At 44.1% G+C, this 23,836-nt stretch overlaps 1 protein-coding gene across 6 annotated transcripts in view; it reads left to right on the forward strand.

Moving 5' to 3' along the window:
• The first annotated feature begins 9,875 nt into the window (after positions 1-9,875).
• The window catches only part of LOC135324183 (lipoprotein lipase-like), a 38,308-nt gene continuing 24,347 nt past the window's right edge, over positions 9,876-23,836 (forward strand). For 5 of the 6 annotated variants that reach the window (XR_010385543.1, XM_064499902.1, XM_064499905.1 and 2 more), the window contains exons 1-6: positions 9,876-10,163; positions 18,174-18,340; positions 18,471-18,650; positions 19,413-19,524; positions 21,761-21,994; positions 22,268-22,510. Coding sequence is in view for 5 of the 6 variants with exons in the window: in XM_064499902.1 (XP_064355972.1) it covers positions 10,067-10,163; positions 18,174-18,340; positions 18,471-18,650; positions 19,413-19,524; positions 21,761-21,994; positions 22,268-22,510 (1,033 nt within the window). In the remaining variant the exon portion in view is untranslated. The remainder of the gene's footprint in view (positions 10,164-18,173; positions 18,341-18,470; positions 18,651-19,412; positions 19,525-21,760; positions 21,995-22,267; positions 22,511-23,836) is intronic. The other variant, XM_064499903.1, reaches the window with a different exon arrangement.

Raw genomic sequence — 23,836 nt, forward strand, 5'->3', positions numbered from 1 at the left:
CCCCCCCCCATCAGCCTGTAATTCCTGAGGTGTGTGCCCCCTACTAAAAAATGTCTTTAAAAGCCCTGGTTATTTCAGAACCGGTTTTTCCTTTTAGACCAATGGCCTAGGCATGTTTTGATAATGTATCTATCACCTTTAAGATGTACTTAACACCATCCTTGTGTTTGGAAAACTATTGCATATCCACCAAGCCTGCCTGCCATTGTGCATGCACCCCTGCCACAATCACCTTGTTTCTTTTAAAGCACTGTGTTGCTGCCTTGTGTAAGCTGTAAGCATCCTGGTTTGCAAACCAGGTTGCAGCTTGGCTTCTGTTCAGATTGGCAATTCGCCTTTTGGCAGCTTCAAAAAAAGGGGACCTATACCCCAAAGGCTCCCCACCTCCCCAGGAGCATAATAAATGTCTTTTAACAGAAGTGGTGGTGTAGACATGTCTACTGACACGCTGTGAAATGAAACACTGGACAACCAATTTAACTCATGTACAGAGAAACTTTATTAACAGGGTATGAAGGGTGATGGTTGCTGGTCAGGCTTCTCCAGCCTTTTTTCTTTTTTTCCTCAAATGCTGCTGTCCCTTCTGTGTCCATTCTCCTTCCTTGACTGCTGCAGGCCTGGACAGGAATGTGAACAGATCACAGCACACTTCTGTCTTCTCCCTCCTCAGTCAGTCAGCTAGAGATTTTTGAAGCATTCTATAAGGTCATTGACCTAAGGATAGGGAAACACATATAGCACCAGCCTGCACTCCGTAATGGTCTTGCAGGTAGCTGTAGGATCCCCCACAGTCATGAGCAGTGGGAGCTTCCCCCACCACCTGCCCTCTCTGTGTGAAACTTACCTTGAAATATAATTTGCGATTCATGGGCCCATTGGCTGGTTCCTGTGGTCTTTTTTGGGAAGCCCTTAGGGGCTTTTCCATATTGTCCCCGTGCACATGTTCTTCTGAAGTTGGCATTTTGTTCTGGTTTTCCATTGCCACAGACAGTGTTGCTTGTGTCTTGCAGCACCATGCAAAGCCCAAAGGCTGCCCCAGTAACACTGCACGGTCATCCTGTTGGGCTGGGACTGGATGCAGGGGTCTATCGGTGTGGCTCACAGGACTGGACTCTTCTTTGCACAGGGTGGGGGTTGCGCAGGGGCCCTTTGGTGGGCCTCCTAGGAGGGGTTGGGTATGTTCTACCTTGTTTGTGCCCCCTCACCCTTTTGGTGCCCCTCCATGAACTCCCCCCTACCCCAGACATGTTAGGGCTTGTTCAGGAGACTTGTAAAGTTGGGGGCCCCAAACCTGCCTTTTACTTTTGTTTAATTACTTTCTATTCACATTTAAAAGTCAATTATTCATTTCATTATCTCTTATTAAAGAATGTTTTACACATTTTATACTTACACTTTTATGGATATATATATATTAAATTTATATATCTTTATATATGTATATTTTATATATATATGCTATATATACACATATATATATAAATTGTATCTATGTATAAATAAATAAAATATATATTTATACATATTTGTATACTCCTTTATATATAGTGCCTGTGAACACTTGAGGTACATGTTTTACAAAATAGCAACTCCCGGGGCAAAAAGAAGTGGCATAAACAAACCACATGACTGGAAGAGGGGAGGGATTTCCAGGGAAATTGGGACATGTGGCTGCCAGTGGGGGCAGGGCACCTGTCACTTCTTATCTTGGATAAATGTTGTTCTGATACTACTGCTCTCTCTCTGAGCAAAGACTCCTCAATGAAAATGTTATTTTCCAGCTTTGAGAACCTGTTTATATCATCTGAAACCCTATATGACAAAGGAATCAGGTCAGCTGTTTTTAAAGTTCCTCCCATGGTTCACATGGTGATTGGGATCACTTGAGTAATGGTGGGATGTTGTTATTGCAGTCCCTGCCCTTCCTCTCTCCTTCCCCTCTGGCATGTTTATATCTCCTGTTTGTTGTCATGTCTGAATGTTGGAAGGAATATCTTTGGGACAGAGGACTACAGCTGTACATGTTCCTACAGAGCGCCAGCATGTTTGAGAATTGAATGAAGTAATGTCAATACAGTAAAAAGTGGATAGAAGTAAATATTATTTATTAGCTTTTTACACCCAGTAAATAGAATAAAACCAGACAGAGAGATTTTACTGGAGATACGCAAACTTGGCCTGTTTCCTGCTCATACTTTGAAGACAGCTGCACTGAGTTCAAGCTTTGTTTGAGTCTTTTAAACTTTCATGAGATCCAAAATGTTGGCTCCATTTTTGTTTTAGCTCTAAACTTCTTTGAGCTAAATCCTGACCACTTAATTAAGGAGGAGCTAGAGAAGAACTAGATACTCAGTCACTTGTCCTCTCTGCTCTGCACTTTAATCTTGGGGACACTCTCAAAAGTTTTTATTCTTTTATTTACCCCACACCCCCACACCCCTTCTTTGGCATGTGCTTGCTGCCCATCTCTTACTAAAAAGTGGTATTGGAAACCAATATCTGAGTCCTCTTCCTCGTAGCCATGTTACTTATATTAATAAACAAGCCCTATAGGAGTAGAAAAGGTGTGTGTGTGTATGTGGTTTTGTGTATGTGCCTGAGTGCATGTGCATGAAGGGGATTTATCCCACTTAACTTTAGGCATTTATTAACTAAAGCACCTAAAAATTAGGAGCACAAAATCACTCAAGGATCCTCCTGTAATCCCTGGAAGCACTGCAAGAGCATACTCCAACTGCAGATGGGTTGAACTGTCCTTTGGGAATGCACCCCTCACTCCATGGGCACTTTAGTTGGATGTCTTAAGATGAGCTAGGAGAGCATCTAGACCCCAGTGTCCACATCAGGAATGAGGGTGTTAGGACAGAAGGGAATTTTTCATTACCAGTTGCAAAACCCCAGAACAGAAATGCTAACTCAGTCTAAACTTTAAATAAAAAAGGAAAAGAAAATTAAAACAAATTCCCTTTGGGCTGAGACAAAAATTTCAGCCCAAGCAGGAATCTGTTCTGAGCAAGTCATAAGCGACCAAAGGAGATATGAGTTGGAATTAAGCCTTGGCTGCACCACATACCATCTGTTAGCATTGCAGTGCAAAATAAAGGGAAAGCAGAACATGTGTGATTATCCTTTCCCTTGCTGAAAAGCGCAGAGGCCAGGGGATGCAGCTCCTCTTCCTTGAGATGTTTCCTGAGGCAGAAATGACAAATACATTTTCCCACACTGGCAATGCCATGAATTTCTTCCTCATCCTACTCATTCTTCCCTTGGCAAGCAAGGACTCGGACTGCCAAGCTGGGATCTGAGTGAGAAGGCTCTGTTCCCATGGTTAGAGAGATAGGTTTAATAAATACAAGAACAAAAGGGAGTTGGGGACACTGAACTCCCTCCACCAGGCACCCTGCTGGCAAGACAAGGGGGCTTGCTACTGCCCCTAAGCATGCCCAAGCACTGCTAGGATTAAACGCCATCACTCAGGCAAATGCTCTTGTCTCTCCTTCTCCTCCCTGCCCTTGCATATTTTTGTAACCTTGCAAAAGTTTCAGATAACATCATCTTTAACCTACTGCAGGCAGGACTTAGGAGCCATGTGACCTGCAGAGAGGGGGATCGCGCTTGATCACCACACCAGTCCCGTGGCCAATGAGTGGGGAGCTGGTTTACACTCCCCTGCCCGCCACCCCAAAAGGGGTGAAAGGAATGTCTCTACCTTGGCATTGCATTTTAAAAGACGTGACTGGCTAGACAGCTAGCTAACTTTGGCAGGCAGTACTGGCAGTGTGATAATTAATTCGAGCACAGCTGAGAACATCACAGGACAAACTTATTCCACATCCAGACCTGCAGCTCACTAGCAGAGCAGAGCATCTTTCTAGAGCCCATACTTCTTTATTTGGGGAAGCAGGCAGGTTGTATTTTGCACTGAAAATAAGAGATCAGGATGAAGTGAAATGAGGGTGGGTACTCACTGGTCCTAATTAGTGAGAGAGGACCTCATCTACATGACAAGACAACCTGAGAACAGAACAGCAAGTAGTACCACAGTAATAGAAAGGATAGGAAGTCAAGTCTTACAACAGTTATTTTACATGGGGGGGGGGGGTCCTCCTTCCTCCTGCTGTATGTGTGGTACTAGACACAAAGAGCCCCTGTTGAAGACAGTCATGTGAGTAGGAGGAACAGGTGCTCCTGTTGCACTCAGAGCTGCAACTGCAGCACAGCTTGCCATGTTTCTGTGCCTTTAGTCAAACTTTTTCAGATACCAACAACAGTGAAGATGTGTGGACTGTTTTGCTAAGTACACATCCAAGCAGTTCATGCTGCAACCTTTGTTACTGCTGCCAATCTAGCGAGATTCAAGACAGCCATGCTGTGTCCACTTTCCTACCCTGCAGCCATAGTTCCCACTGCAGTGAATACATATCTGCAGCTGGGCTGCTTCTGCCCCTGCTGATGAGCAACTCTGCCCCTTGCTTGCTACCAGCCATTGTGATTTAACCAGTGTGGAAAGGGAGGCAAAACAGTGCCAGGAAAAAGGGTTTACAGATCAGCCTTGATGGGATGGGCTTGCCACAGATTGCCCAATCCCCTGCTTTGTGCTTGGATGGCTAGATTCCATGTTGCCCCTTATTCAGGAACATTGTTTCCTTATTTGTTCCTTATTTGGAACATTGCTGTGGACACGAAATATTGGGTTAGAATCTCCTTATGCTTGCAGTGGTGTCAGTCCAGTGAATTTGCTCAGGGTTTAATGCAGTTGCACCACACAAAGGGAATATAGCCAATATTGTGTTGAAAATTCTTGCTGGCTTGTTTTGACATTAACCTTCTACATGCTTTGTGGGTGCAAGTACCAGCCTAGTTATTCAATTCCTGTCTCTATTATTCCAGACATTTTTTTTCCTCTTGTTAGAAATAACATATTTTTGTTTTCATTCTATTACCTTCCACCCACTTTGGAATCCCCCAGTACTGTAAATCAGGCTTTGTTTTGCAGATGGAACATTGTGTTCCCCTATAGAATTGTTTATTTTACAGAGGTTCTAAAAATCAAATTCAATTAATGACTGTACTGAAGCACATTCAAGTTGACACCACAAAGATTCTTCTTCATCTGATCACAATTATCTGCAAGTGAAAGAACATTTTAAAATGCCAGGAAATGCACTGTGCCAGAATAGTACAACTCCAAACCATTTAGTGTTTAGGGACACATTCTGTCTTCATTAAGTCCCTCATATTTCAGATTATTTTGCAGTTCAATTGAAAATAATTGACTTGTTTAAAATCTGAGAAACCAGAATCATTCCTCCCATGCTTTGCGCTGAAATCACATGAAAGTTTTCTATATGTTTTGTTTTAATTTTTCTTTCTTTTCTTAGGAGGGGATTTTGCACAGCACTCAGACTATGTCTTAAAATGAGGTTTTGTCATGAGAAGGATTCAAAAAAAATGCAAATGAGCATTTTCTATTTAACAAATTAGATTTTACTCTCTGCAGTTTGCAAATATACTGCCTGCCCTTACTATTGATAGGTTATGAGATACGTAATGAGAGTGAACTGAAATTCTAGTTCCAGCCTGTGGGCCAGTGATCCACCTAGAGTTTGCCTGCTAGGCACTGCTACTTCTCCTTTCTACCTGCTTGATCCCATTCTCATTTAAAATAACATTAGCTGCCTTCCTATAGTTATTTTCCAACCTAGGTATTTGCTGCAGATGTCATGGATGTAATTGTGCAGAGCAGGAGAGACAGCCTTCATACGGGGGTTTTGTTCTACTTTGGCAAGGCTGCTAGCATCACCTGTGATGAGAGGCCTGACACTCTCCATTACAGCAGCTTGCTTTAAATTATTTGTCACTTTCTTTGGTCAAATGTCAGCTTCTGGGACTGGAATTTTCTAGGCAAAAGGTCCAAACCTTGATAGAGTCAGGCTGATTTCTACAGGAAAAATCACTGTATAGCAATTCAACTGAATGAGATTAGATGCATTGTTTAGTCCATACTTTATATATATATATATATATATATATCTATATATGAAGAACTCTTACTGTTGTTTTGTTGAGAAGGTCTGGAACACAGATAAGAGGATGGGCTCATGCTTTATCAAGAGCAAGCTGTGATGAGCAGGAGCCATGTTTTTCCCTGCTCACACCTCCCTTTTTTTCTACCACCCTCCTCTGGTAATGCAGCCTCAGCTCTCCATTGCCCCCAGCCTATTCTCTCCTATCCACACCCCACCTTCCCAACCCTGTAACTCCTACCCCCTTCCACTTCCTAATGCACACTTTAACTCTACGGCTCTGTACCCTCTTCCTTCCTAGGTCATGCCCCCCCCCCCCCCCATTGTCTCAGTAAGTCCCAGCACTTTTAGCAGCACCATCAGTAAATTCTTCTGATGCCTTTTGGATATAAATAAGGGTTAGCAGTGGAAGAAATTCATTTTGTGTCCTAGAAAAGATGTGTTTTGTCTTGAAGGTCTTATTCCTCATATTATGAAACAAGAAGTTGAACATGACTCTCTTCTGCTATGCTAGAGCCACCTGTTATTGTATATCCCCACTAATATGAGCTAGGTATATTTTAGTCTCCTTGTTAGGTTATCTATTTAAAGTTTAATCGCCCTAAACACAGAGACCCAGAAAAGATCAAAAGAAAAATGATAGGCAGAGGAACCTAGTAAGTTCATCAGTGAAAACCAAGCACACAGAATCATTAGTCCCAAAGTCCACCCAAGGAAAACAATTAGCGCATCATCCATGATAAGAAACAGGGAAACTCTCACTGGGAGGCCTTGCAAACAAAAGGGAGCAATTACCTAAAGGCATTATGGGACTAATTGTGGGATCTTAGGGAAGAGGATTTGGGGATGTAGTAGAATTTATGGGGTCTTCTAAGTGGATTGAGGGAACGTACAAGACTCATTATGGGATGCCGAGAAGAGCATTTAGGGATTGTACAAGACTTATTCTGGGATGTTTGGAGAAAGGACCAAAGGCTGGGAAAGGGAGGAATCAAGATGGTTTGGGGAGGAACAAACATGGGAAAATAGAGGGATAAGGGGATAAAAGGGGTCAGTCATATGTAAACAGCTTGCTCGTCAGTACACTTGTCTGGCCATGCCCTGCACCTGATCAGTGCAGTCCGGCCTGTCATCTCATTAAACTCCACTTCTAACTATTTTCCTGGGTGAGAGGATTCTCTATTATGTGTGCATGTGTGTGTAGGGAGGTCTGAGTGCCAGCAACCGGAGTCAGATCATGAGTCATAGAGATCCGCATGCCTGGGGTGCCAGCAACTGGAGAGACCAGAGTGGATGCATATTGTGTCATGTATAGGATGTATATGTCAGTGCGTAATTGTTAGCAAGCATCAAGCTGGACTAGTTGGTGAGTAGGATAAGAGACTTGGGTGCCAAGTATTGGAGTGGCCATAAGTCTGGGTCAGATACTGGAGAGACCAAAGAGTCTGAGAGTTGGCTACTGGATGGACCAGGGAATCCAAGCTAGCTACTGGAGAGACCATGGGGTCTGGGAGTCAGCTACTGGTAAAGACCACAGGTCTGGACCAGCTAGCAGAGAGATCTGTTTGTGTGTCTGCGTGTGAGGCAACTGGAAGACGAGGGGTACCAGGGCCAGCTACTGGACAGACTGAGTGTCTAAGGCCAGTTACTGGAGAGATCCACATTGTATATATTTTACATTAACAGGCTTTCATCCTGATTAGCCAGAGAGGGGAATGGGATGAGGCCATTGGTGCTGTTTGTGTTTGTGTGTGCTGAGTGTTTCTGTCTGCGTTGATCTGTGTGGCCGGCCGTGTGTGTATTATATATGTATTGTGTGCATGTGTGCCTACTGAGACTACATGTTTAGCCTCACTACTGGTGAGACCTAGAAACACAGAGCTGTGGCAGCCTTGCCTCTGTCAGGCTACTGGATTCCGTAACTCCTAACACTTCTAAGGTACATGATCCTAGAAGAAGCAGTCACATCCAAAGTGAATCCCTTGCACAAACCAAAGAGCCCTCATTCCCTGCAAGTGTCAAAAGCTTCTTTATGAAGCTGGGCCTTTGACAACACACTGCAAAATAAAATAGAAATTGGTTTTGTCATTAACGTAACATTTCTTTATTACGAACTCCTATATAACCAATATTTCACCCTGTGGCCAACAATATAAAGCTGATCACAAACCATTTTGCTGAGAAAAGGGAAGAGACCGTTGAAAAGCTTGAAGATACAACTTTGCATTTCCCTTGAGTATAGATGCAGTCTCTAGGGAATTATTTCCACTCCAAACCTTTCTCCCTGAAGCATGGGCAAAATGGGGTTTTGGCAAAGGCTTTTAATGGGAACAGCAAAAAGCCCATTGCAGGCAGTAGGGTAAAAATGCAATTAAAGATCAGTTCTTGGTGCAAAACATGGATACAGAGGAAGATCTTTTCTGACACACAGAGGAACTAGAACAGGAAAGACATAAAGCAAAGGGAGGAGTAGCACAGGCAAGGTGAGCATCCTGCCTGATGCTCACAGAACAGCTGAGCTATAAAAAAGGTAGGGCAGAGAGGACCCTTCAGGGAAAAAGACTGGCCCTAGGAGAAGAGGAAAAGGGGGAGTGCTGGGAGAGATGGAAAGATTTGGGCAGAAGGAGCCAGGATTGATGGATTCAGAGCAAAAGGGTCTGTGTTCACTATTGCACAGAACTGGAGATCCCTGGGTCTCAGCATTCCATCCTCCAAAATTAGGAAGCCACTGGGAAACAAGTGGCGTGTGTCCCACTGACCTCTAGTGGTGTCTGCGAGGTCCCAGCATCATCCCACTGCAGAGGACCTCTCTTTCTCCCAGCAGTTTGCTCTATGAAACTTTGAAAATCACACAGGGACGCTGTGCTAAAAGAACATGGGTAATGTAAAATCAAGTACTGAAAAGTTAGCAAGTACCTGAATTAAATTTGCCTGTGCCTGTGGATTATGATGCAATCTTTAATTACAGGACAGGGTTTCTTTCCTCCAAGGGGTCCCTGCTGCCTCAGTCTGCTGAAAGGACAGACCCTCTTTTGAATGGATTAGAGGTGTGTTGTCAGTGAATCTGCTACCTTTCACACAAAGCTAGAAAGTGTAAGTTGAATGTGGCAAGGGGCTGCACAGTGAGAGAAAAGACCCTCTCAGGATTAAAGCAATTAACTGCTGTCTCAGAGAACCAGGCTGTAGCTGTGCCATTGTCCCTATGCAGTGCTAGGCAAACCATTTAAACCAGACTTCACAGGTGGTCACTAACTGCATTTCCTGTCTGGCTTTCAGAGGCATGTCTAATTTTGGGGGGGTCTGCTTTGCAGAAGTATTGACCTCTCAGCTGTCCATATGCCTTTGATGTACAGCTGGACCTGCTAATGCTAAGTACAGTGGCCATCACAACCTGAACCCCTCCAGCCATCATACTGTGATCCCTATGCCTTTGGTCCCTGTGCGGCAAACAATGCAGCCTCTCAGCTCCAGGGAGGGCGAGATGGAGGAGAGGGCCCCAGTGAGGGCCATCAGAGGAAAAAGCAAAAACAAAACAAAACAAGAGGAGGCTGTGCATTCAATTACATGTGTTGCTGCTCAGTTGGAGGAAACACAAAATGTGCTCGGTAAAGGGACATTTGTCTGTGCCCGAGCACTGAATGGGGGGGGGGGGGGTCCTTGGAGGGAGGGGACGGCATGTGTGCTCGTGCCCTTAAAGTCCTGTGATGGGCAGCGCTGGTATCCACTGCGCTGTAGAAAAGTGTCCCGAGCACAAGCCTCCGGGTATTTGGGGTTGAGGCCGGCCCTCCGCCCCCATGACTGCACAGCCAATGAGTGCGGGGCCATATTTGCATATTTGCATTCATATAAGGACCCAGGGAAAGCGCCTGCAGTGGTAGAGGGGGAGCCTACCTGAGTCGGGGATTTGCTGCCATCTGAGTTTGTTCTGGGACTCGGATTGCTGTTTTTAATTAAGTGATTTTTTTTTTGTTTGTTTTCACCAAAACTTTTCCGTCCTGCTGCACCGAGCCTACAGAGCGCAGGGAGAGAGAGGAGGTGGCATGGAAAGGAAGGCGTTGCTGACAGCCCTTTGCCTCTGGCTGCACTGGGTGGCTGCTCTCCGCGCAGCTCCGGACGCGACCCAAGCCACCGCTTCCAGTAAGTCCCCATCCCTTGGACAGCTATGCCCGGCGGGAGGCCAGCGAGAGGGAGAAAGGGATGTTAGGGGAGGCCGGGTGGTATACACGGGGGGGAACAGGGCACGGGCTCTGGGGGCGCTGGACAGGAGCAGGGTGCTGAGGGCGATCCTGGATCTCAGAGCATTTGGGGCGGGGGGGGAGGGCGCTGGGCATGCAGGACGTAATTGGGGAGGGTAGGGAGAGATGCAAGGGCAACTGTTGCAGGCATGGCGGGGAGGGTGCATTTGGGGAGGGGGGAAAGGAGGCTTTGGACACGTGCGTAAGAGGCTTGTTCCAGTTGCCTTGTGGCTGCCTCAGACCGGGGCTGTGCACTGGGCAGCCCCGCCAGGAGCGGGTCAGGGGGTGTGCGAGATGGCGCGGGCAGGGGAGGGCCTGGCTGGTGACCGCCAGGAACTCGTGCGTGCAGGCACGCCAGGAGCGTGGGGCCAAAGCCACCCCGATGCGGGGCTGCTGCGGGAGGCCACGGGCGGGGCCGCTCCCGGGCCGGACCCGGCAGGAGGGAGCGAGCACCCCCCCCCCCCCCAGTAATTGCAAAGCTAGCTGCGAGCTGTGTCGCTTAGATCCGAGGGAAAGATCCAGGCTCCCTGTTGCACCGGTGCGGCTTTTCACATGCCTGAGGGCTGCGGGTCCTGAGGAGTGTAGGATCTACTCGGAGTACGCAGCTCTCTAGCCCTGCTGGTTTGCACCAGGGGACTAAAGTGGAGTGTTGGGTTTCCAGAGTGCTGCATAGTGGTGGAACCATGTTAGTCACTCAGCAATTTGCAGGGTCAGGGCCCTCAGTTATGCAAAGGAGTCCAGCATCCCAACTTACTATCATTCTTGGTGGTAAAGCAGCATTTGTATAAGGCAGGATTGAGTTTCATCAATGTCATAACACATTTAGGTTGTAGTTATGCCTTCAATGAAACAGAATCAATTAGAATAAAGTTTGAAGAGTGGTATACTCTCACAATGACTATATATACACATATGATTGCACCTCTATTTGTGTGTAGGCACCCCCCAGGATATTTAAAGTAGAACATGTGCACACATTGCATAGTAGATGTTTGCTAATGCTCTCTTGGTTAATCCATAAGATAATTGCAGCTTTTAATGAACAAAGATGCTGGGAATAGTAGTTCATTACTTCTCAAAGTTGTTAGCCATGCCCTGTCAGGGTCTCACTTTTAGACACAGTGTGAGAGATTAATGCATTTTTAAAAGTCCATACCATTAGAAGAAAATGTGAATGCATCTGTTATAGCCACTAAGTGAAACTAAAATGGAAACTACTTTTTTCACTGTGGATCCCTTTGTTATGTCCTCTGTATATAAGAAAGTTGGAGAGAAATATTCAAAAATAAGAGGATGGATGGGGTGTTAGGGCACAGCCAAAGGAATGTATTTTCATCTTGAATCCAATCTTGTGCCATCAGAGGTAATCAAAAGTGCTTTTCATAATCATGTCTGAATTTCATGAAGTGAGATAATTACCTTTCTTCCCAAAGCAAGTTGGGAAGAGTATTTTTCACCCCTCCAGGAATCACTTTGCTACAGACTTCTTAATGAATGCATTAGTTGTCCATAGGAATAGGTTATATAAGAACAGGTTGTAAGAACATCCTAAAACTAACCAAGTCCTGAGTCTCACGTTATCTCTTGCACAATGAAATAAAAAGATGTTTTGAAACCACAGAGAACGCATGATCCAGCTCTCCAGAAACCCAGAGCCTTTAATAAACAGCATAAAAAAGATGTTCTAGGTGAAGATAACATTGATGTTCCAGGAAAAGATAACACTTCTAGGAATGCATTCTGATCTCTATTTTTACCAGTGTAAATCCAGAGTCAGGAGTCACACCAGACTTATGCTTTTAGGTGATGAGCTGCCAGATTTTGCTATGGCAGTGTTTGGGATAGACCTACTAGCAGTTGTGACATGGCCTTTCCAGTAAGGATATATTTTTAAGAAGGAGCAGAGGCAAGGCTGTCAGGCTATCAACAGCATGCTGGAGAATGAAAAGCATAGCATGAGCATAGACACTTGTAAGAAAGTTTACCAGAATCTCTTACAAGCAGGAAGTACTTGCATGGTATGGCTTTCTTGTGCATCCCTTTTTCCTTGTTACTGTGGAGTATGACAGTGATTGTGATTTATTGTCTTGGGCTAATTCCAGACATCTGTGTTGGACATAACAGGCAAGGTTGTTAGGGAAACTGTTCAATCCAGTGTACTTAACAGGGTTTGACTCTAGGTTTCTGCTTTATCCAAAAGATACAAAATAATTCTTTATAAGATGCTTTTATTAGTATTACAGCTCAAGCTGGGTGCCTCCTCTGAGGGACCCCAAATGGAAAATTCCCTGGGTATTTATACTCCTATGGGTTAAGTTCTTTGTCCATTCTCTGATTTGTTGCACCAATGATTGCTCAACAAGTAGTAGCTTCTTCACTCTTGGTTGGTTTCCCCGTTGTCTCCAGGCAGAGTTATGGTACTCGCTGATCATTGCTGAAGCTGTTTTGTTACTTTCTTATCTCCTTGTTCTCTCCTTGTTCGAACTGGCTCAAACAAATTCGGGAAAAGTTCAGTGATGTGCGGCCTTAGGCTTCAGTAAATTTAGCTACTAGTGTTAAGCAAATGCTATTATATCCAACAGTCCTTCCTTTTGTTTTTTTGTGGGCATCCCTGCCCTTTTATAATTGTTCCTGTTTGAGCATTCTCCGGTATCCTTGCATAGAATGCAGTAACATATTTTGTAAGCAATCACGTACACAGGTAATAACACAACATGCCAATAACAATATGATTATTACTGGTAAGAATATCTTAATTAGGGAACTTAATAGGCTGCTCAGCCATGAGGAAAGTCCCCAATTGGTGAACAGATTACTTATCCACTTACCCTCTAGGGTATAATTTTGTGTTACTTGGTAGATTAGGGTTTGAGCTACCTCTTTTGGTGCGACCGTGTTCTGGGGCTTGGGTGGATTTTAGTTCTAATTTTAGCATAATCTCAGGCTCTGTTACGGATAGTTTGGAATGGGCCATCCAAATAGTAAGCTTATTAGCAGCCTAATCATTTTGATAATTTGAATAGAGTCATTAGTTAGCCGATAATGTTAATGAACATATTCTAGCCTCTATAGCCCGGGGTTGATGTAATGGGCAGGAACAACACCAGTTAATATGTCCTGCCGCCCCTGGCCTAGTTACACTTTCCCAACTGCAACCTTGAGGGTTATTTATCCACTGGCCTCAGTAACACTGGTCACACCGAGGGTCACAAGGACTGCAATTATTACATGTCACCCAGAGCCACCTGTGTTGGTGAAATCTCAGTCCTTCCCCCCTTGGAGCAGCATTCGGGAGGAAGGCACTCCTGTAAGGGTGATGAAGACACCAGTGAGGGCAATGTCCTTCGTTTACGCTCTGAGACGATTGGCTTGGCAAAAGCATCCGGTGACTCACGTGTCCACGTGGCCCTGGAAAGGAAACAAGAGTGGCATGTACTGGGCATTCCTTCAGTTTTTGGGAATTGGAATGGCTTTATCTTCCAGGGTAGAGGTCCCGCTCTCCTGGGAAGTTGGTAATTTCTTGACATGGGAATGATGGATCCAATGATCCTTCCCTGTGACCTTTACAGCAAAATAAGAGGTTAATAATACCATATAGGGGCCCTCCCATTTTGGTTCAAATTTATTTTTTCTGCTGTGTACCTTAATCATAACCTCATCACCAGGTTGAGTATCATGTACCTTGATTTCTGTAGGTACTGTCTGAGCCCATTGGGCTTGGTTCCATGCATTTCGGAAAGAAGCTTGTAAAGTTAACACATATTTGGTTAACCGCTCATCCCTGTCCAAGAGACCAGTCTGATGGAATATAAGTCCCAGGTGCAACTAACTGTCATCCAAACAAAACTTCTGCTGGGGACAATCCTACCGTCTGTCTTGGGGTAGTTCTAATTTCCTACAAAACTAAATTTAGAGCTGTTGGCCGTTTAAGATTGGTTTGTGTACATACTCATGCTAATTTAGCCTATTCGTCCTTTCTACCTGCCCCGAGGACTAAGGGTATGGTATGGCTTTCTTGTGCATCCCTTTTTCCTTGTTACTGTGGAGTATGACAGTGATTGTGATTTATTGTCTTGGGCTAATTCCAGACATCTGTGTTGGACATAACAGGCAAGGTTGTTAGGGAAACTGTTCAATCCAGTGTACTTAACAGGGTTTGACTCTAGGTTTCTGCTTTATCCAAAAGATACAAAATAACTTTTTATAAGATGCTTTTATTAGTATTACAGCTTGAGCTGGGTGCCTCCTCCGAGGGACCCCGAATGGAAAATTCCCTGGGTATTTATACTCCTATGGGTTAAGTTCTTTGTCCATTCTCTGATTTGTTGCACCAATGATTGCTCAACAAGTAGTAGCTTCTTCACTCTTGGTTGGTTTCCCTGTTGTCTCCAGGCAGAGTTATGGTACTCGCTGATCATTGCTGAAGCTGTTTTGTTACTTTCTTATCTCCTTGTTCTCTCCTTGTTCGAACTGGCTCAAACAAATTCGGGAAAAGTTCAGTGATGTGCGGCCTTAGGCTTCAGTAAATTTAGCTACTAGTGCTAAGCAAATGCTATTATATCCAACAGGGTTTGGGTAGCAGGGGGCTGCAGGGTGCCCTGTGTGGGAAGAGGCTATGAATTGCCCTGGACCAGTCACAGATGGTTCCAGCAGGCTCTGTAATGGATAAAAGCAACCCATTGTGTGTCAAAACTCCAACCAATCAGAGGAGCACATGGCGCTTCTGCTCAAGTGTCTTTAAGAAAGTGGTGGCTATTTGGTAGGTATTTGATTATTTTCCTAATGGGACCAAAATACTGCTTATAAGGGACAGTTTTGGAATTGGCAAGTGTTAGCCTTTTGAAGTTGTACGCTGTGTAGTTTCTTAGTTGGTTCTGGTTTTAGCCGGTAGAACTCTGCTATAATTTTAAATCATGGTACACTCATAGATGTCAGTATATGTGTGCGGTGCACATACAAATTATTGCTTGCATCTATATTGTAAACCTAAAGTAAAATCTGCAAACAGTAGGCAATGAGGCAGAATCACAGCATATTCTAATTTTAGTCAGGTGCAGCCAGATCATATCATGCTGTGACCCAGTTAGAATTTGCAAAGCTAAACACAGGTGATCTTGGAGAACAGCTTCTTAATTACTATATCATTAGGGAGTAGTATCAGTAACGGGCCCCAGCACACTTAAACTTCTATCATCCAGAGTGCATCTTGCTGCTGGGAACTGAGCATGTGTGTACATTAGATACTATGACACTTTTTGCAAGCAAAAAAGGTGCTAGTCGTAATTTCTTCTGACTTCCCATATTCTTCCTGCAGCATAGCCAACTCAGCAGAGTAATTTTTTTGCCATTTTCCTAATTCATGGGCTATTGTTCTACAGCTGTTACTTTGCCAGAGGTGACTGCATTTCAGTGCTGGCTGAATAGCTCCTATGCCCTAAATCCCACCCAAAGATTTTTGAGACTGAATTTATGTCAATGTTTGTGAAGCACTTTGCACCTCTCCAATGGAAGATGCTACAATATTGCAAAGTTTCCTTGTTAATAACATACACTTTGAAGTAAGAACATTTTTGGGGAGTTAAGTTTGTAACAAACTGGAAGATATTCTCAGCTATTTGCAAATTATAGCATGTTTGTGATTGAGAACATGCTACAAGGCAGATGCCAATTTTAATTTAGATTTTGGATGATTATCCAATAGGTAGAAGGGAAAGAAGGAGGGAAACTATTCCTAAATATGAAAGGAAATGGTATAGCTAGCAAGCAGGTGGACTGGTTTTGTTTGCCTTCCTGTGTGAAACAGGAATATACATAACTGAAAGTCTTTTCCTGTGAGTTACTGCATATTTTACAGTTGAAAGGTGTTCTTGCTCCTTTCAAGATTTTTACCAATTAATTGCTTTGTGAAAAGTTAAATAGTTGATGCTTAACCAACAACTATTCAGCCTTTTGGGCTTTCCTTTTCCTAGCTAAAAAGAAATAATATAGTGTAACTCTAAAGACTTGTTTCAGAAAGGGAATTTTGCACTAAAAAGATTACTTTCTCAGGAAGGGCATTAATTTCGAGCCTGCAAAATATTTAGTAAAGGGGCAAGCAAATTTGGTTAGCATATTAGATTACTTTGTTTTCAGTAGCCAAAGTCTTATTTTTACCATTATGTGAATCCTTCTGCTGGTTAGGGAAAAAGCATTTTATTGCTGATAAACTGCATCTGTACTTGGGGGAGAGAAGGTGCGGAAGGGGACCAACATACTGTATAATTATACTGGTGTAACAGCCAATCAATTTAGTGCAGTCAAGGTCAAAACCAATGATGAGCACTCCACAGCCTGCCTCTGTTCAGTAAACAGTTCTTGTTACTTTTATGCCATGTCTTTGTGGAGCTCTAAGCACAACAGGATCCTCCCAGATTTTGTACAGCTACCTAAGTGCTGAGTGAGGTCAGGCATGTGTCTTAAGTCCCTTGCTTAATAAGGTAATTTGAAGCCAGAAGACTTCAGTTTGAAAAACAATGAATAGTTCATTATAGATATAGCCTCTGAGTGGTGCAGCACAGCATTATGGAAAAATACAGATACACCATATATATATATACACACACACACAGATATATCCTTTCTGCAACAAGAAAAGAAGGGGAGTGGAAATCTGTTTTGCATGTCTAGCACAAGGACCTCATCTTGTCCCTCTGTATTCCCTATAGTGGCTCTGAGCAGTTCATTAATGTGTTCTTAGAAGTTTGTGAAACCTTGGTGGGTATGATGCCAGGAAACTGAAAAGGACAGAGTTGGCCTGGTTTCAGCTGCACTTGGATAACAGGCGGTCAGTATTTGTTAAATGGTAGCTGCCAAAGTAGGGCCTGGTTTCAGAAAAATCATTGAAGTGTATGTTTAAGTACCTCTCTATTTAATAGAGCCTGTAATTAGCTGTGCGCTTAAGTGCTGAATCAGGCTTAAAAAAGGGAGGTATTTCAGTTTCTAGTTTTTTAAGGGGCCCTTCCAGACAAGGGAGGCAGTTGTTACAGAAGTGAACGATATGTTACTTTGATGTGACACTGAGCATAAAGTCTAAAGTCACTCCTCCACCTTGTCAGGAACAGGAAGAACAATTTATATTTTGACTCTGGAAGCCAGGGGGAGTGCTCTGAGGAAGAAACGATCCTTTCAGGTATAGCCCATCACATGTTATGTTACTGCCAGTATTTAATTTTCTCTCACTGGATTCAAAATAGCCTTAAGCAGAGGAAGATTTTTCTTGGAGTTGATTGTTTCAAAGGCAATATTATTTCAGATACATATTTCTGCTTAGTTCAGCTCAGTTAAATTCCCCTAATGGGTTTCTGATGTTCTCATCTGCTGTTTATTTTTGTTGGTGCAAACTCAGATGCACACTTTGCATAAGACAATGGTGATTTTACAACTGCTGTTTCTAGTGAACTGCAACTCCTCATTGCTAAGAAGAGCCTAAGAAGAGTGATTAGTGATGAACTGATGTGGAAGATGTACCACCAAAATATACAATAAAGTTTGGTAGGAACTTTTCTGCTTCCCCACATACACTGGCACTCTTGAGCAGATTTCCACAGCACCATAGTAATTCACAGGTTTCCTATTAATAATATAATGGAGAAAATACTAACTGCTAAAATGAACTTGTACATATGACAACTGGCCAGATTCTCACTGTTCTAGCAGGGGCTGGGGCTTTCAAGTGGGAATAGTTTTAATCCTCCAAGTTCCCTTTTACATAAGTGTGGTGCAAAAAGAGCACTGAAGTAAATGAAAATCAAGTGCCCCATTTTAGACCTCCGTCCAACATCATACCTGTGATTGTTTTTGTTGTTTTTCACTTACTATTTGCTCTCCTAAACCAGAACAATTCCGCTATCTTTTTTCCAACGTTCTTGCACAGCAGAAGCAGAGAAGAACTTTGAGGGAATCGAGAGCAAATTTTCCTTACGGACACCTGCTGAGCCTGATGAGGATGTCTGCTACCTGGTTCCTGGTCAGGAAGACACCTTGGCACGCTGCAACTTCAACCATACCAGTAAAACCTTTGTGGTGATCCATGGGTGGACGGTAAGAAGGATGAGGAATCCCTTTTGGGGGAATTATGTTTGGCTTCATCCTTGACAGACAGTCCTAGATATCTCAGCTGAGGTGTCTACATGCCACAGATAATAAGACATCTCCTTTTGTTTAAAATCAGGTGACAGGAATGTATGAAAGTTGGGTTCCGAAGCTGGTGGATGCTCTGTACAGAAGAGAGCCTGACTCAAATGTCATTGTGGTCAACTGGCTAATTCGAGCCCAGCAGCACTACCCAGTGTCTGCTACATACACTAAGCTGGTGGGAAAGGATGTTGCAATGTTTATTGACTGGATGGAGGTAAGACATATAGTCATATGTGTCATACAGGCTCTGTATTAAGTCCTGGGAGACAGAACTATGATGCTAATAGACTCCTGTAGGGTAGATGTAGTTGAGCTGTGACAGTCCTTTGCTGAACTGGTGAAATCCTGACTTTATGCCTATGGCTATCTCCACAAGAAAACCTTTGATAATACAGCCTAGAAATTTTCACCTTGTGGTTCATGGAGCCCTGTGGGTCCATGGGCTATTTCTAAAGGCTCTGTGAAAGGTAGCTATGAAAGGCAGGTTCCTATGCATTTTACAGCAGTCAGCATATGGGAAACTATTAGTCTGCCCTGCATTTGGAAAGCATTTAGGGGATCCAGAAATTGGGGGGGGGGGGGCTGAAAACCTCTGATGTAATACACTACTATCTCTATATTGGTAAAGAAATATTAGTGGAGATTTGCCCTCTCTTCTGCTCCTAATTCTACACTCCTCTCTGCAAGGATTTTACCTCCAGTATGTTAACTCAAGTGAGCTAACTCAACTTCAGATTTTGCCTTGCTTATGCACCTAAATACCTTTTCTAGTGCCTTAAGGAGATACCAGAAAACAGAACCAAGTTATGTTAAGTATATTTAGTGTGTGTTTGGAGGGGGGGGGGAGGGGGTCTGTTATTGTTCACAGTTTGAAGGGAAATTCTAGTTCTTCAGATCTTCAGATCATAATTTTTCCCCCTTTCTTCTGGTGTTTCCTTCTTTGACTTCAAACTTTAAACAAAACTTTCTCCTGTAGGAACAATTCAGTTACCCTCTCAACAATGTCCACCTGTTGGGGTACAGTCTGGGTGCTCATGCTGCTGGGATTGCTGGGAGTCTGACCAAGAAGAAGGTGAACAGAATTACTGGTAAGAAAACCTATCAGTACATATGGTCATTGAGAAAATGGAGTGTCCCATCTCTCTCTTGCTGAAATATTACCTTCCCTTGGAAAATTGCCAGAATAATTGTTGCTATATTGTCAGTACTTAGGCTATGTGTTTATTCTTCTTTGAGTCTGCAGGGCTGATATTGTTTATATAAGACATAGTAGAACCGGAAAAGGCTCAGAGAAGGGTAACAAGGGTGGTCAGAGATCTGGATTTGCTTCTGTACAAGGAATGACTGAATAGGGACAGACTCAGTGGCTTGGAAAAGAGTAGACATAGATCAACTGTTCACTGTCTCTTCTAGCACAAGAACTAGGGCCATCACATGCAGCTAGTAGGAGCTGTTTCAAAACAAACAAAAGGAGGTGATTCTTCATGTAATGAGTGGAGGGCAATGGGACTCTACCAAAGGATGTTGTGGATGCAGGAATTTTACATGGGTTCAAGGGGAGACTGGACAAGTACTTGGAAGGGAGATCTGCTGTGCATTACTAGATAGATAAATCACAACAGATTGAAGAAATCCTCTAGGCTGCAAATAATACTAGGAGAGAATTGGGAAGGGGTGGGAAGTACATATATGCTTGCCTTGTTCCTATGCTTACCTAGGTGTCAACTTATGGCCACTGTTGGAGAATGAATACTGAGCTAGACAGGCTTGTGTACCCTAGTATAGCCACTCTTATGTTGGTATACAACAGCAGCATCTAGAGTTGAGCCCTGCTTTGCCTTGAACACTGATCTTGATGGCAAGGGAAATACCAACATCAGCAAATGAGGCTAAGCAAATCACTTGTCTGTGGTATCTTCATTGCTGAGACAATTTGGGGGTAGCATTGAAATCAGAGCCCAGTTCCCTTCCTATCTGCACCCAGAGCCATTTCACACAAGTTTGGTTGTGCTTTCAGATCCGGCTTGCAGGCATAGCTGGGGATATGGGTGAGAGCCAGAGTGCAGTGTCATTGTTAAGGGCTGGCTGTCTAGGGATGGCAGATTAAAATCAGATGGCTGAAGCACTAGCCCCTTTCCTCTTTTTCTCAGCCACTTGCTTTGTTCCTTTCACAAAGGTTGCCACCCCTATGGCAGCAGCAACTAAAGTACATGTGAAGCAGCATCAGTTCTCAGTGTGGTTTGAACTAACACCAATTTCAGTGTACACTGATGTGCTAGTCTGGAAACCATAGTGGTTTGGGAGCTAATTCCCCAGCTCTTTGGTTGTCCCTGTCAAGGGGCAGTTGTGGGTGGCTGGGTGTGAGGCCTGCTGCAAGTATCCCATTTTGATCTGCTGCCACCTGAGAGTCAGAGTCCTAAAGCATTCAAATACCCATAGTCCTCCATTACATTCCCAAAGTTCTCCCTAAGTGCCCAGGACGGGGACTCTCCCCAGGTTCCCTATGAAAGCAGCATAACTTTTGAGCACAGTGAGCAATGGGATGTGGTCCCGGAAGTCTTAGTGGCAGAAGTCAGTGAAGGCAGCACTGGTGGGCAGGAGAACTTTGTATTGAGGTTGCTTATACTGGGGTAGGCTAACCCAGAGGGGCAGACCCAGGTCCCAGTCTCCAGCTGAGCTCTGCAGGGAAATTGTGTCCTATGAGGACATTTGAGTTCAGCCACATTTCAAGTATGTTCTTGCTATTATGGCATGGGAGATGATGCAGTAACAGAAGCTGTTTGTGAAGACTTTTATGAATGGAAGTTCTTCCTTACTGTCAAAATAGGTCAAAGTATTTTTGATGTTACAGTGTTGATGCAATTTGAAAATTTACCATCATAATCCTCTTCCCCTTAGGCATGCAGACAGTGAAGCTCTCATTTACATTTTCTCCTTCATTCTCCTAGAAGGGAGTTAGCAGCAAGACACTTCAGACACTTCAAATAGAAATTTTAAACTTCCAAAAAGTTGACAAGAGGAAAACATTTAGAAAATACTTACTTACTAGTTCTCCTGTCTGTTGTAAACACTACATCTATGAAGTTATTTGTGCTTTACATATATTTACATAGAATTCTTTTTAATAGTGACAGTACTTCAAATAAGTGTATTTGATCCTCCTGCATGTATGAATGTTACTTTATGAACATACTCTAATGTCTATAGGGACACTATAAATAAAATTGTAGCCCAATGTGATAGATGAGATTATTAAAGGACTGAGAGCAATTACAAATGCCAGACTATCATTTCAGTCATGCTTTTGTGGTTTGTCCTGTGAAGGGTTGGATCCTGCTGGGCCTACCTTTGAATATGCTGATGCCCTCACCCGCCTCTCCCCGGATGATGCTGACTTTGTGGATGTCCTACACACCTACACTCGAGGCTCTCCAGATCGCAGCATTGGGATCCAGAAGCCTGTTGGACACATTGATATTTACCCTAATGGTGGAGGTTTCCAGCCAGGTTGCAACCTAGGAGAGGCTTTACGTCTGATTGCAGAAAAAGGCTTTGCTGGTAAGGCTACTCTGGAACAAACAGTGTAACATCTAAAGGGAGATCTTGAATAGCATGTAGGTTTCCTACAAGTAGAGATCTTATTGAGAGGCACAGAAATTTGTGGTGTGTGGGAGTGGTGATTTATTTTCTTCCTTCCTCCCTCCCTCCCTCCCTATAAAGCTTGGTTCTTGAATAGAGGTTCTTGCCTGCTGATGACATTGCTGAGGGTTTTAGATCATTACTTGTGTGTGTGTGTGTGTATATATGTACATATTTTTTTTTTCTTTGAAGATGTGGATCAGCTAGTGAAATGTTCTCATGAACGATCGATTCACCTCTTCATTGACTCCCTCCTCTATGAAGAAAAGCCAAGCGTGGCCTACCGCTGCAACACAAAGGAAGCCTTTGAAAAGGGCCTCTGCCTGAGCTGCCGGAAGAATCGTTGCAACAATTTGGGGTATAAGGTCAACAGAGTGAGAACCAAGAGAAACAGTAAAATGTACTTGAAGACTCGTGCTCAGATGCCCTATAAAGGTAGGCCCTGCATGCTTGATGGTGAGCAAGATCGGTGGTTTCACTCAGCTGTGTGTGGGTATGTCACAGATGACAGCATTGCTTCTTTGGTGCCTGAAGTGAGCAGGGGTCAAGCTTGCCTATGTTTTACCATTAGGAGCTAGCTGAAGTCCAGCTTCTGAAGAACAATGATGTTTTTTCAAGGTGTGGGGGTTGGGAGGGGAAGAGGAAAAGAGAGATGTTTTGTAGCAAACTTAAGTGACAAAAAGAGAAGATGATTTATTGTGCAGCCCAGAGAATGACTCCACTTGGAACTGTCGAATCTTCTGGATTTTCCACGCCTTCCCCTCCCCAGCAATTTTTCCTGCAGCTGGGAAAGCAAATCAGGAAAGCCCAGCCTGATGAGTAACTTAGACATGTGCAGCCATCAGACTTGCACCATTTATACTGCCTCCGCTGGAGAAGCAAAACCCCTCATGTTGAAAACTCACAGCACTTCTTGATTTCCCATTGCCACAGTGGTAGGTCTGAGAGGGACAGTGCCAGAAAGTGTTAGGTAAGGAGGCTGAACCCGGTTGCCTGATGGGGCAAGGCTGCTGCAGCTCCATGTCCCCAGGTCTAACCAGTAGCAAGGCTGAAGATGTATTCCAAGTACATACCCACAAGATCACACACATACATATATATATACATGGCTGGTCACACAGATCAACATGGACAAACACACTCAGCACTCACACAAACAGCTCTATGCCAGTTGCTGGTACAGACCCCCTCACACTGTCGCGCTCTCGCTCGCTCACCCTGACACTCTCACCCTGGCTCTCTTGCGTGCTCTTGCTTGCGCTCTCGCTCTTGCCCTGACTCTCGCGCTTTCTCTCACTCTTAGCCTGACTCGCCCTGACTCTCTCTCTCTTTCTCTCTCACTCTCTTGCCCTGACACACTCTCTCTCTGTATCTCTTTCTCGCCCTGACACTCTCTTGCATGCTTTCGCTCGCGCTCTCACTCTTCCCAACTCTCGCACTCTCGCTCTTGCCATGACTTGCCCTGACTCTCTCTCTCTTGCCCTGACTCTCTCCCTCTTTCTCTCTCGCTCTCTTTCTCGCTCTCTCCGACACTCTTGCGTGCTCTCGCTCTTGCCCTGACTCTCTCTCACCCTGACTCTCACGTGCTCTTGCTCTCGCCCTGACTCTTGCGCTCTCTCTCGCTGTTAGCCTGACTCACCCTGACACTCTCTCCCTCTCTCTTGCCCTGACACTCTCTCGTCCAGACTCTCGCTCACTCACTCTCTCACTCCCACCCGACTCTCTCTCGCTCTCTCTCCCTGACTCTCGCTCTTGCCCTGA

The sequence above is a fragment of the Dromaius novaehollandiae genome, chromosome W, assembly GCF_036370855.1.
Source record: "Dromaius novaehollandiae isolate bDroNov1 chromosome W, bDroNov1.hap1, whole genome shotgun sequence".
Taxonomy (NCBI): Eukaryota; Metazoa; Chordata; class Aves; order Casuariiformes; family Dromaiidae; genus Dromaius; species Dromaius novaehollandiae.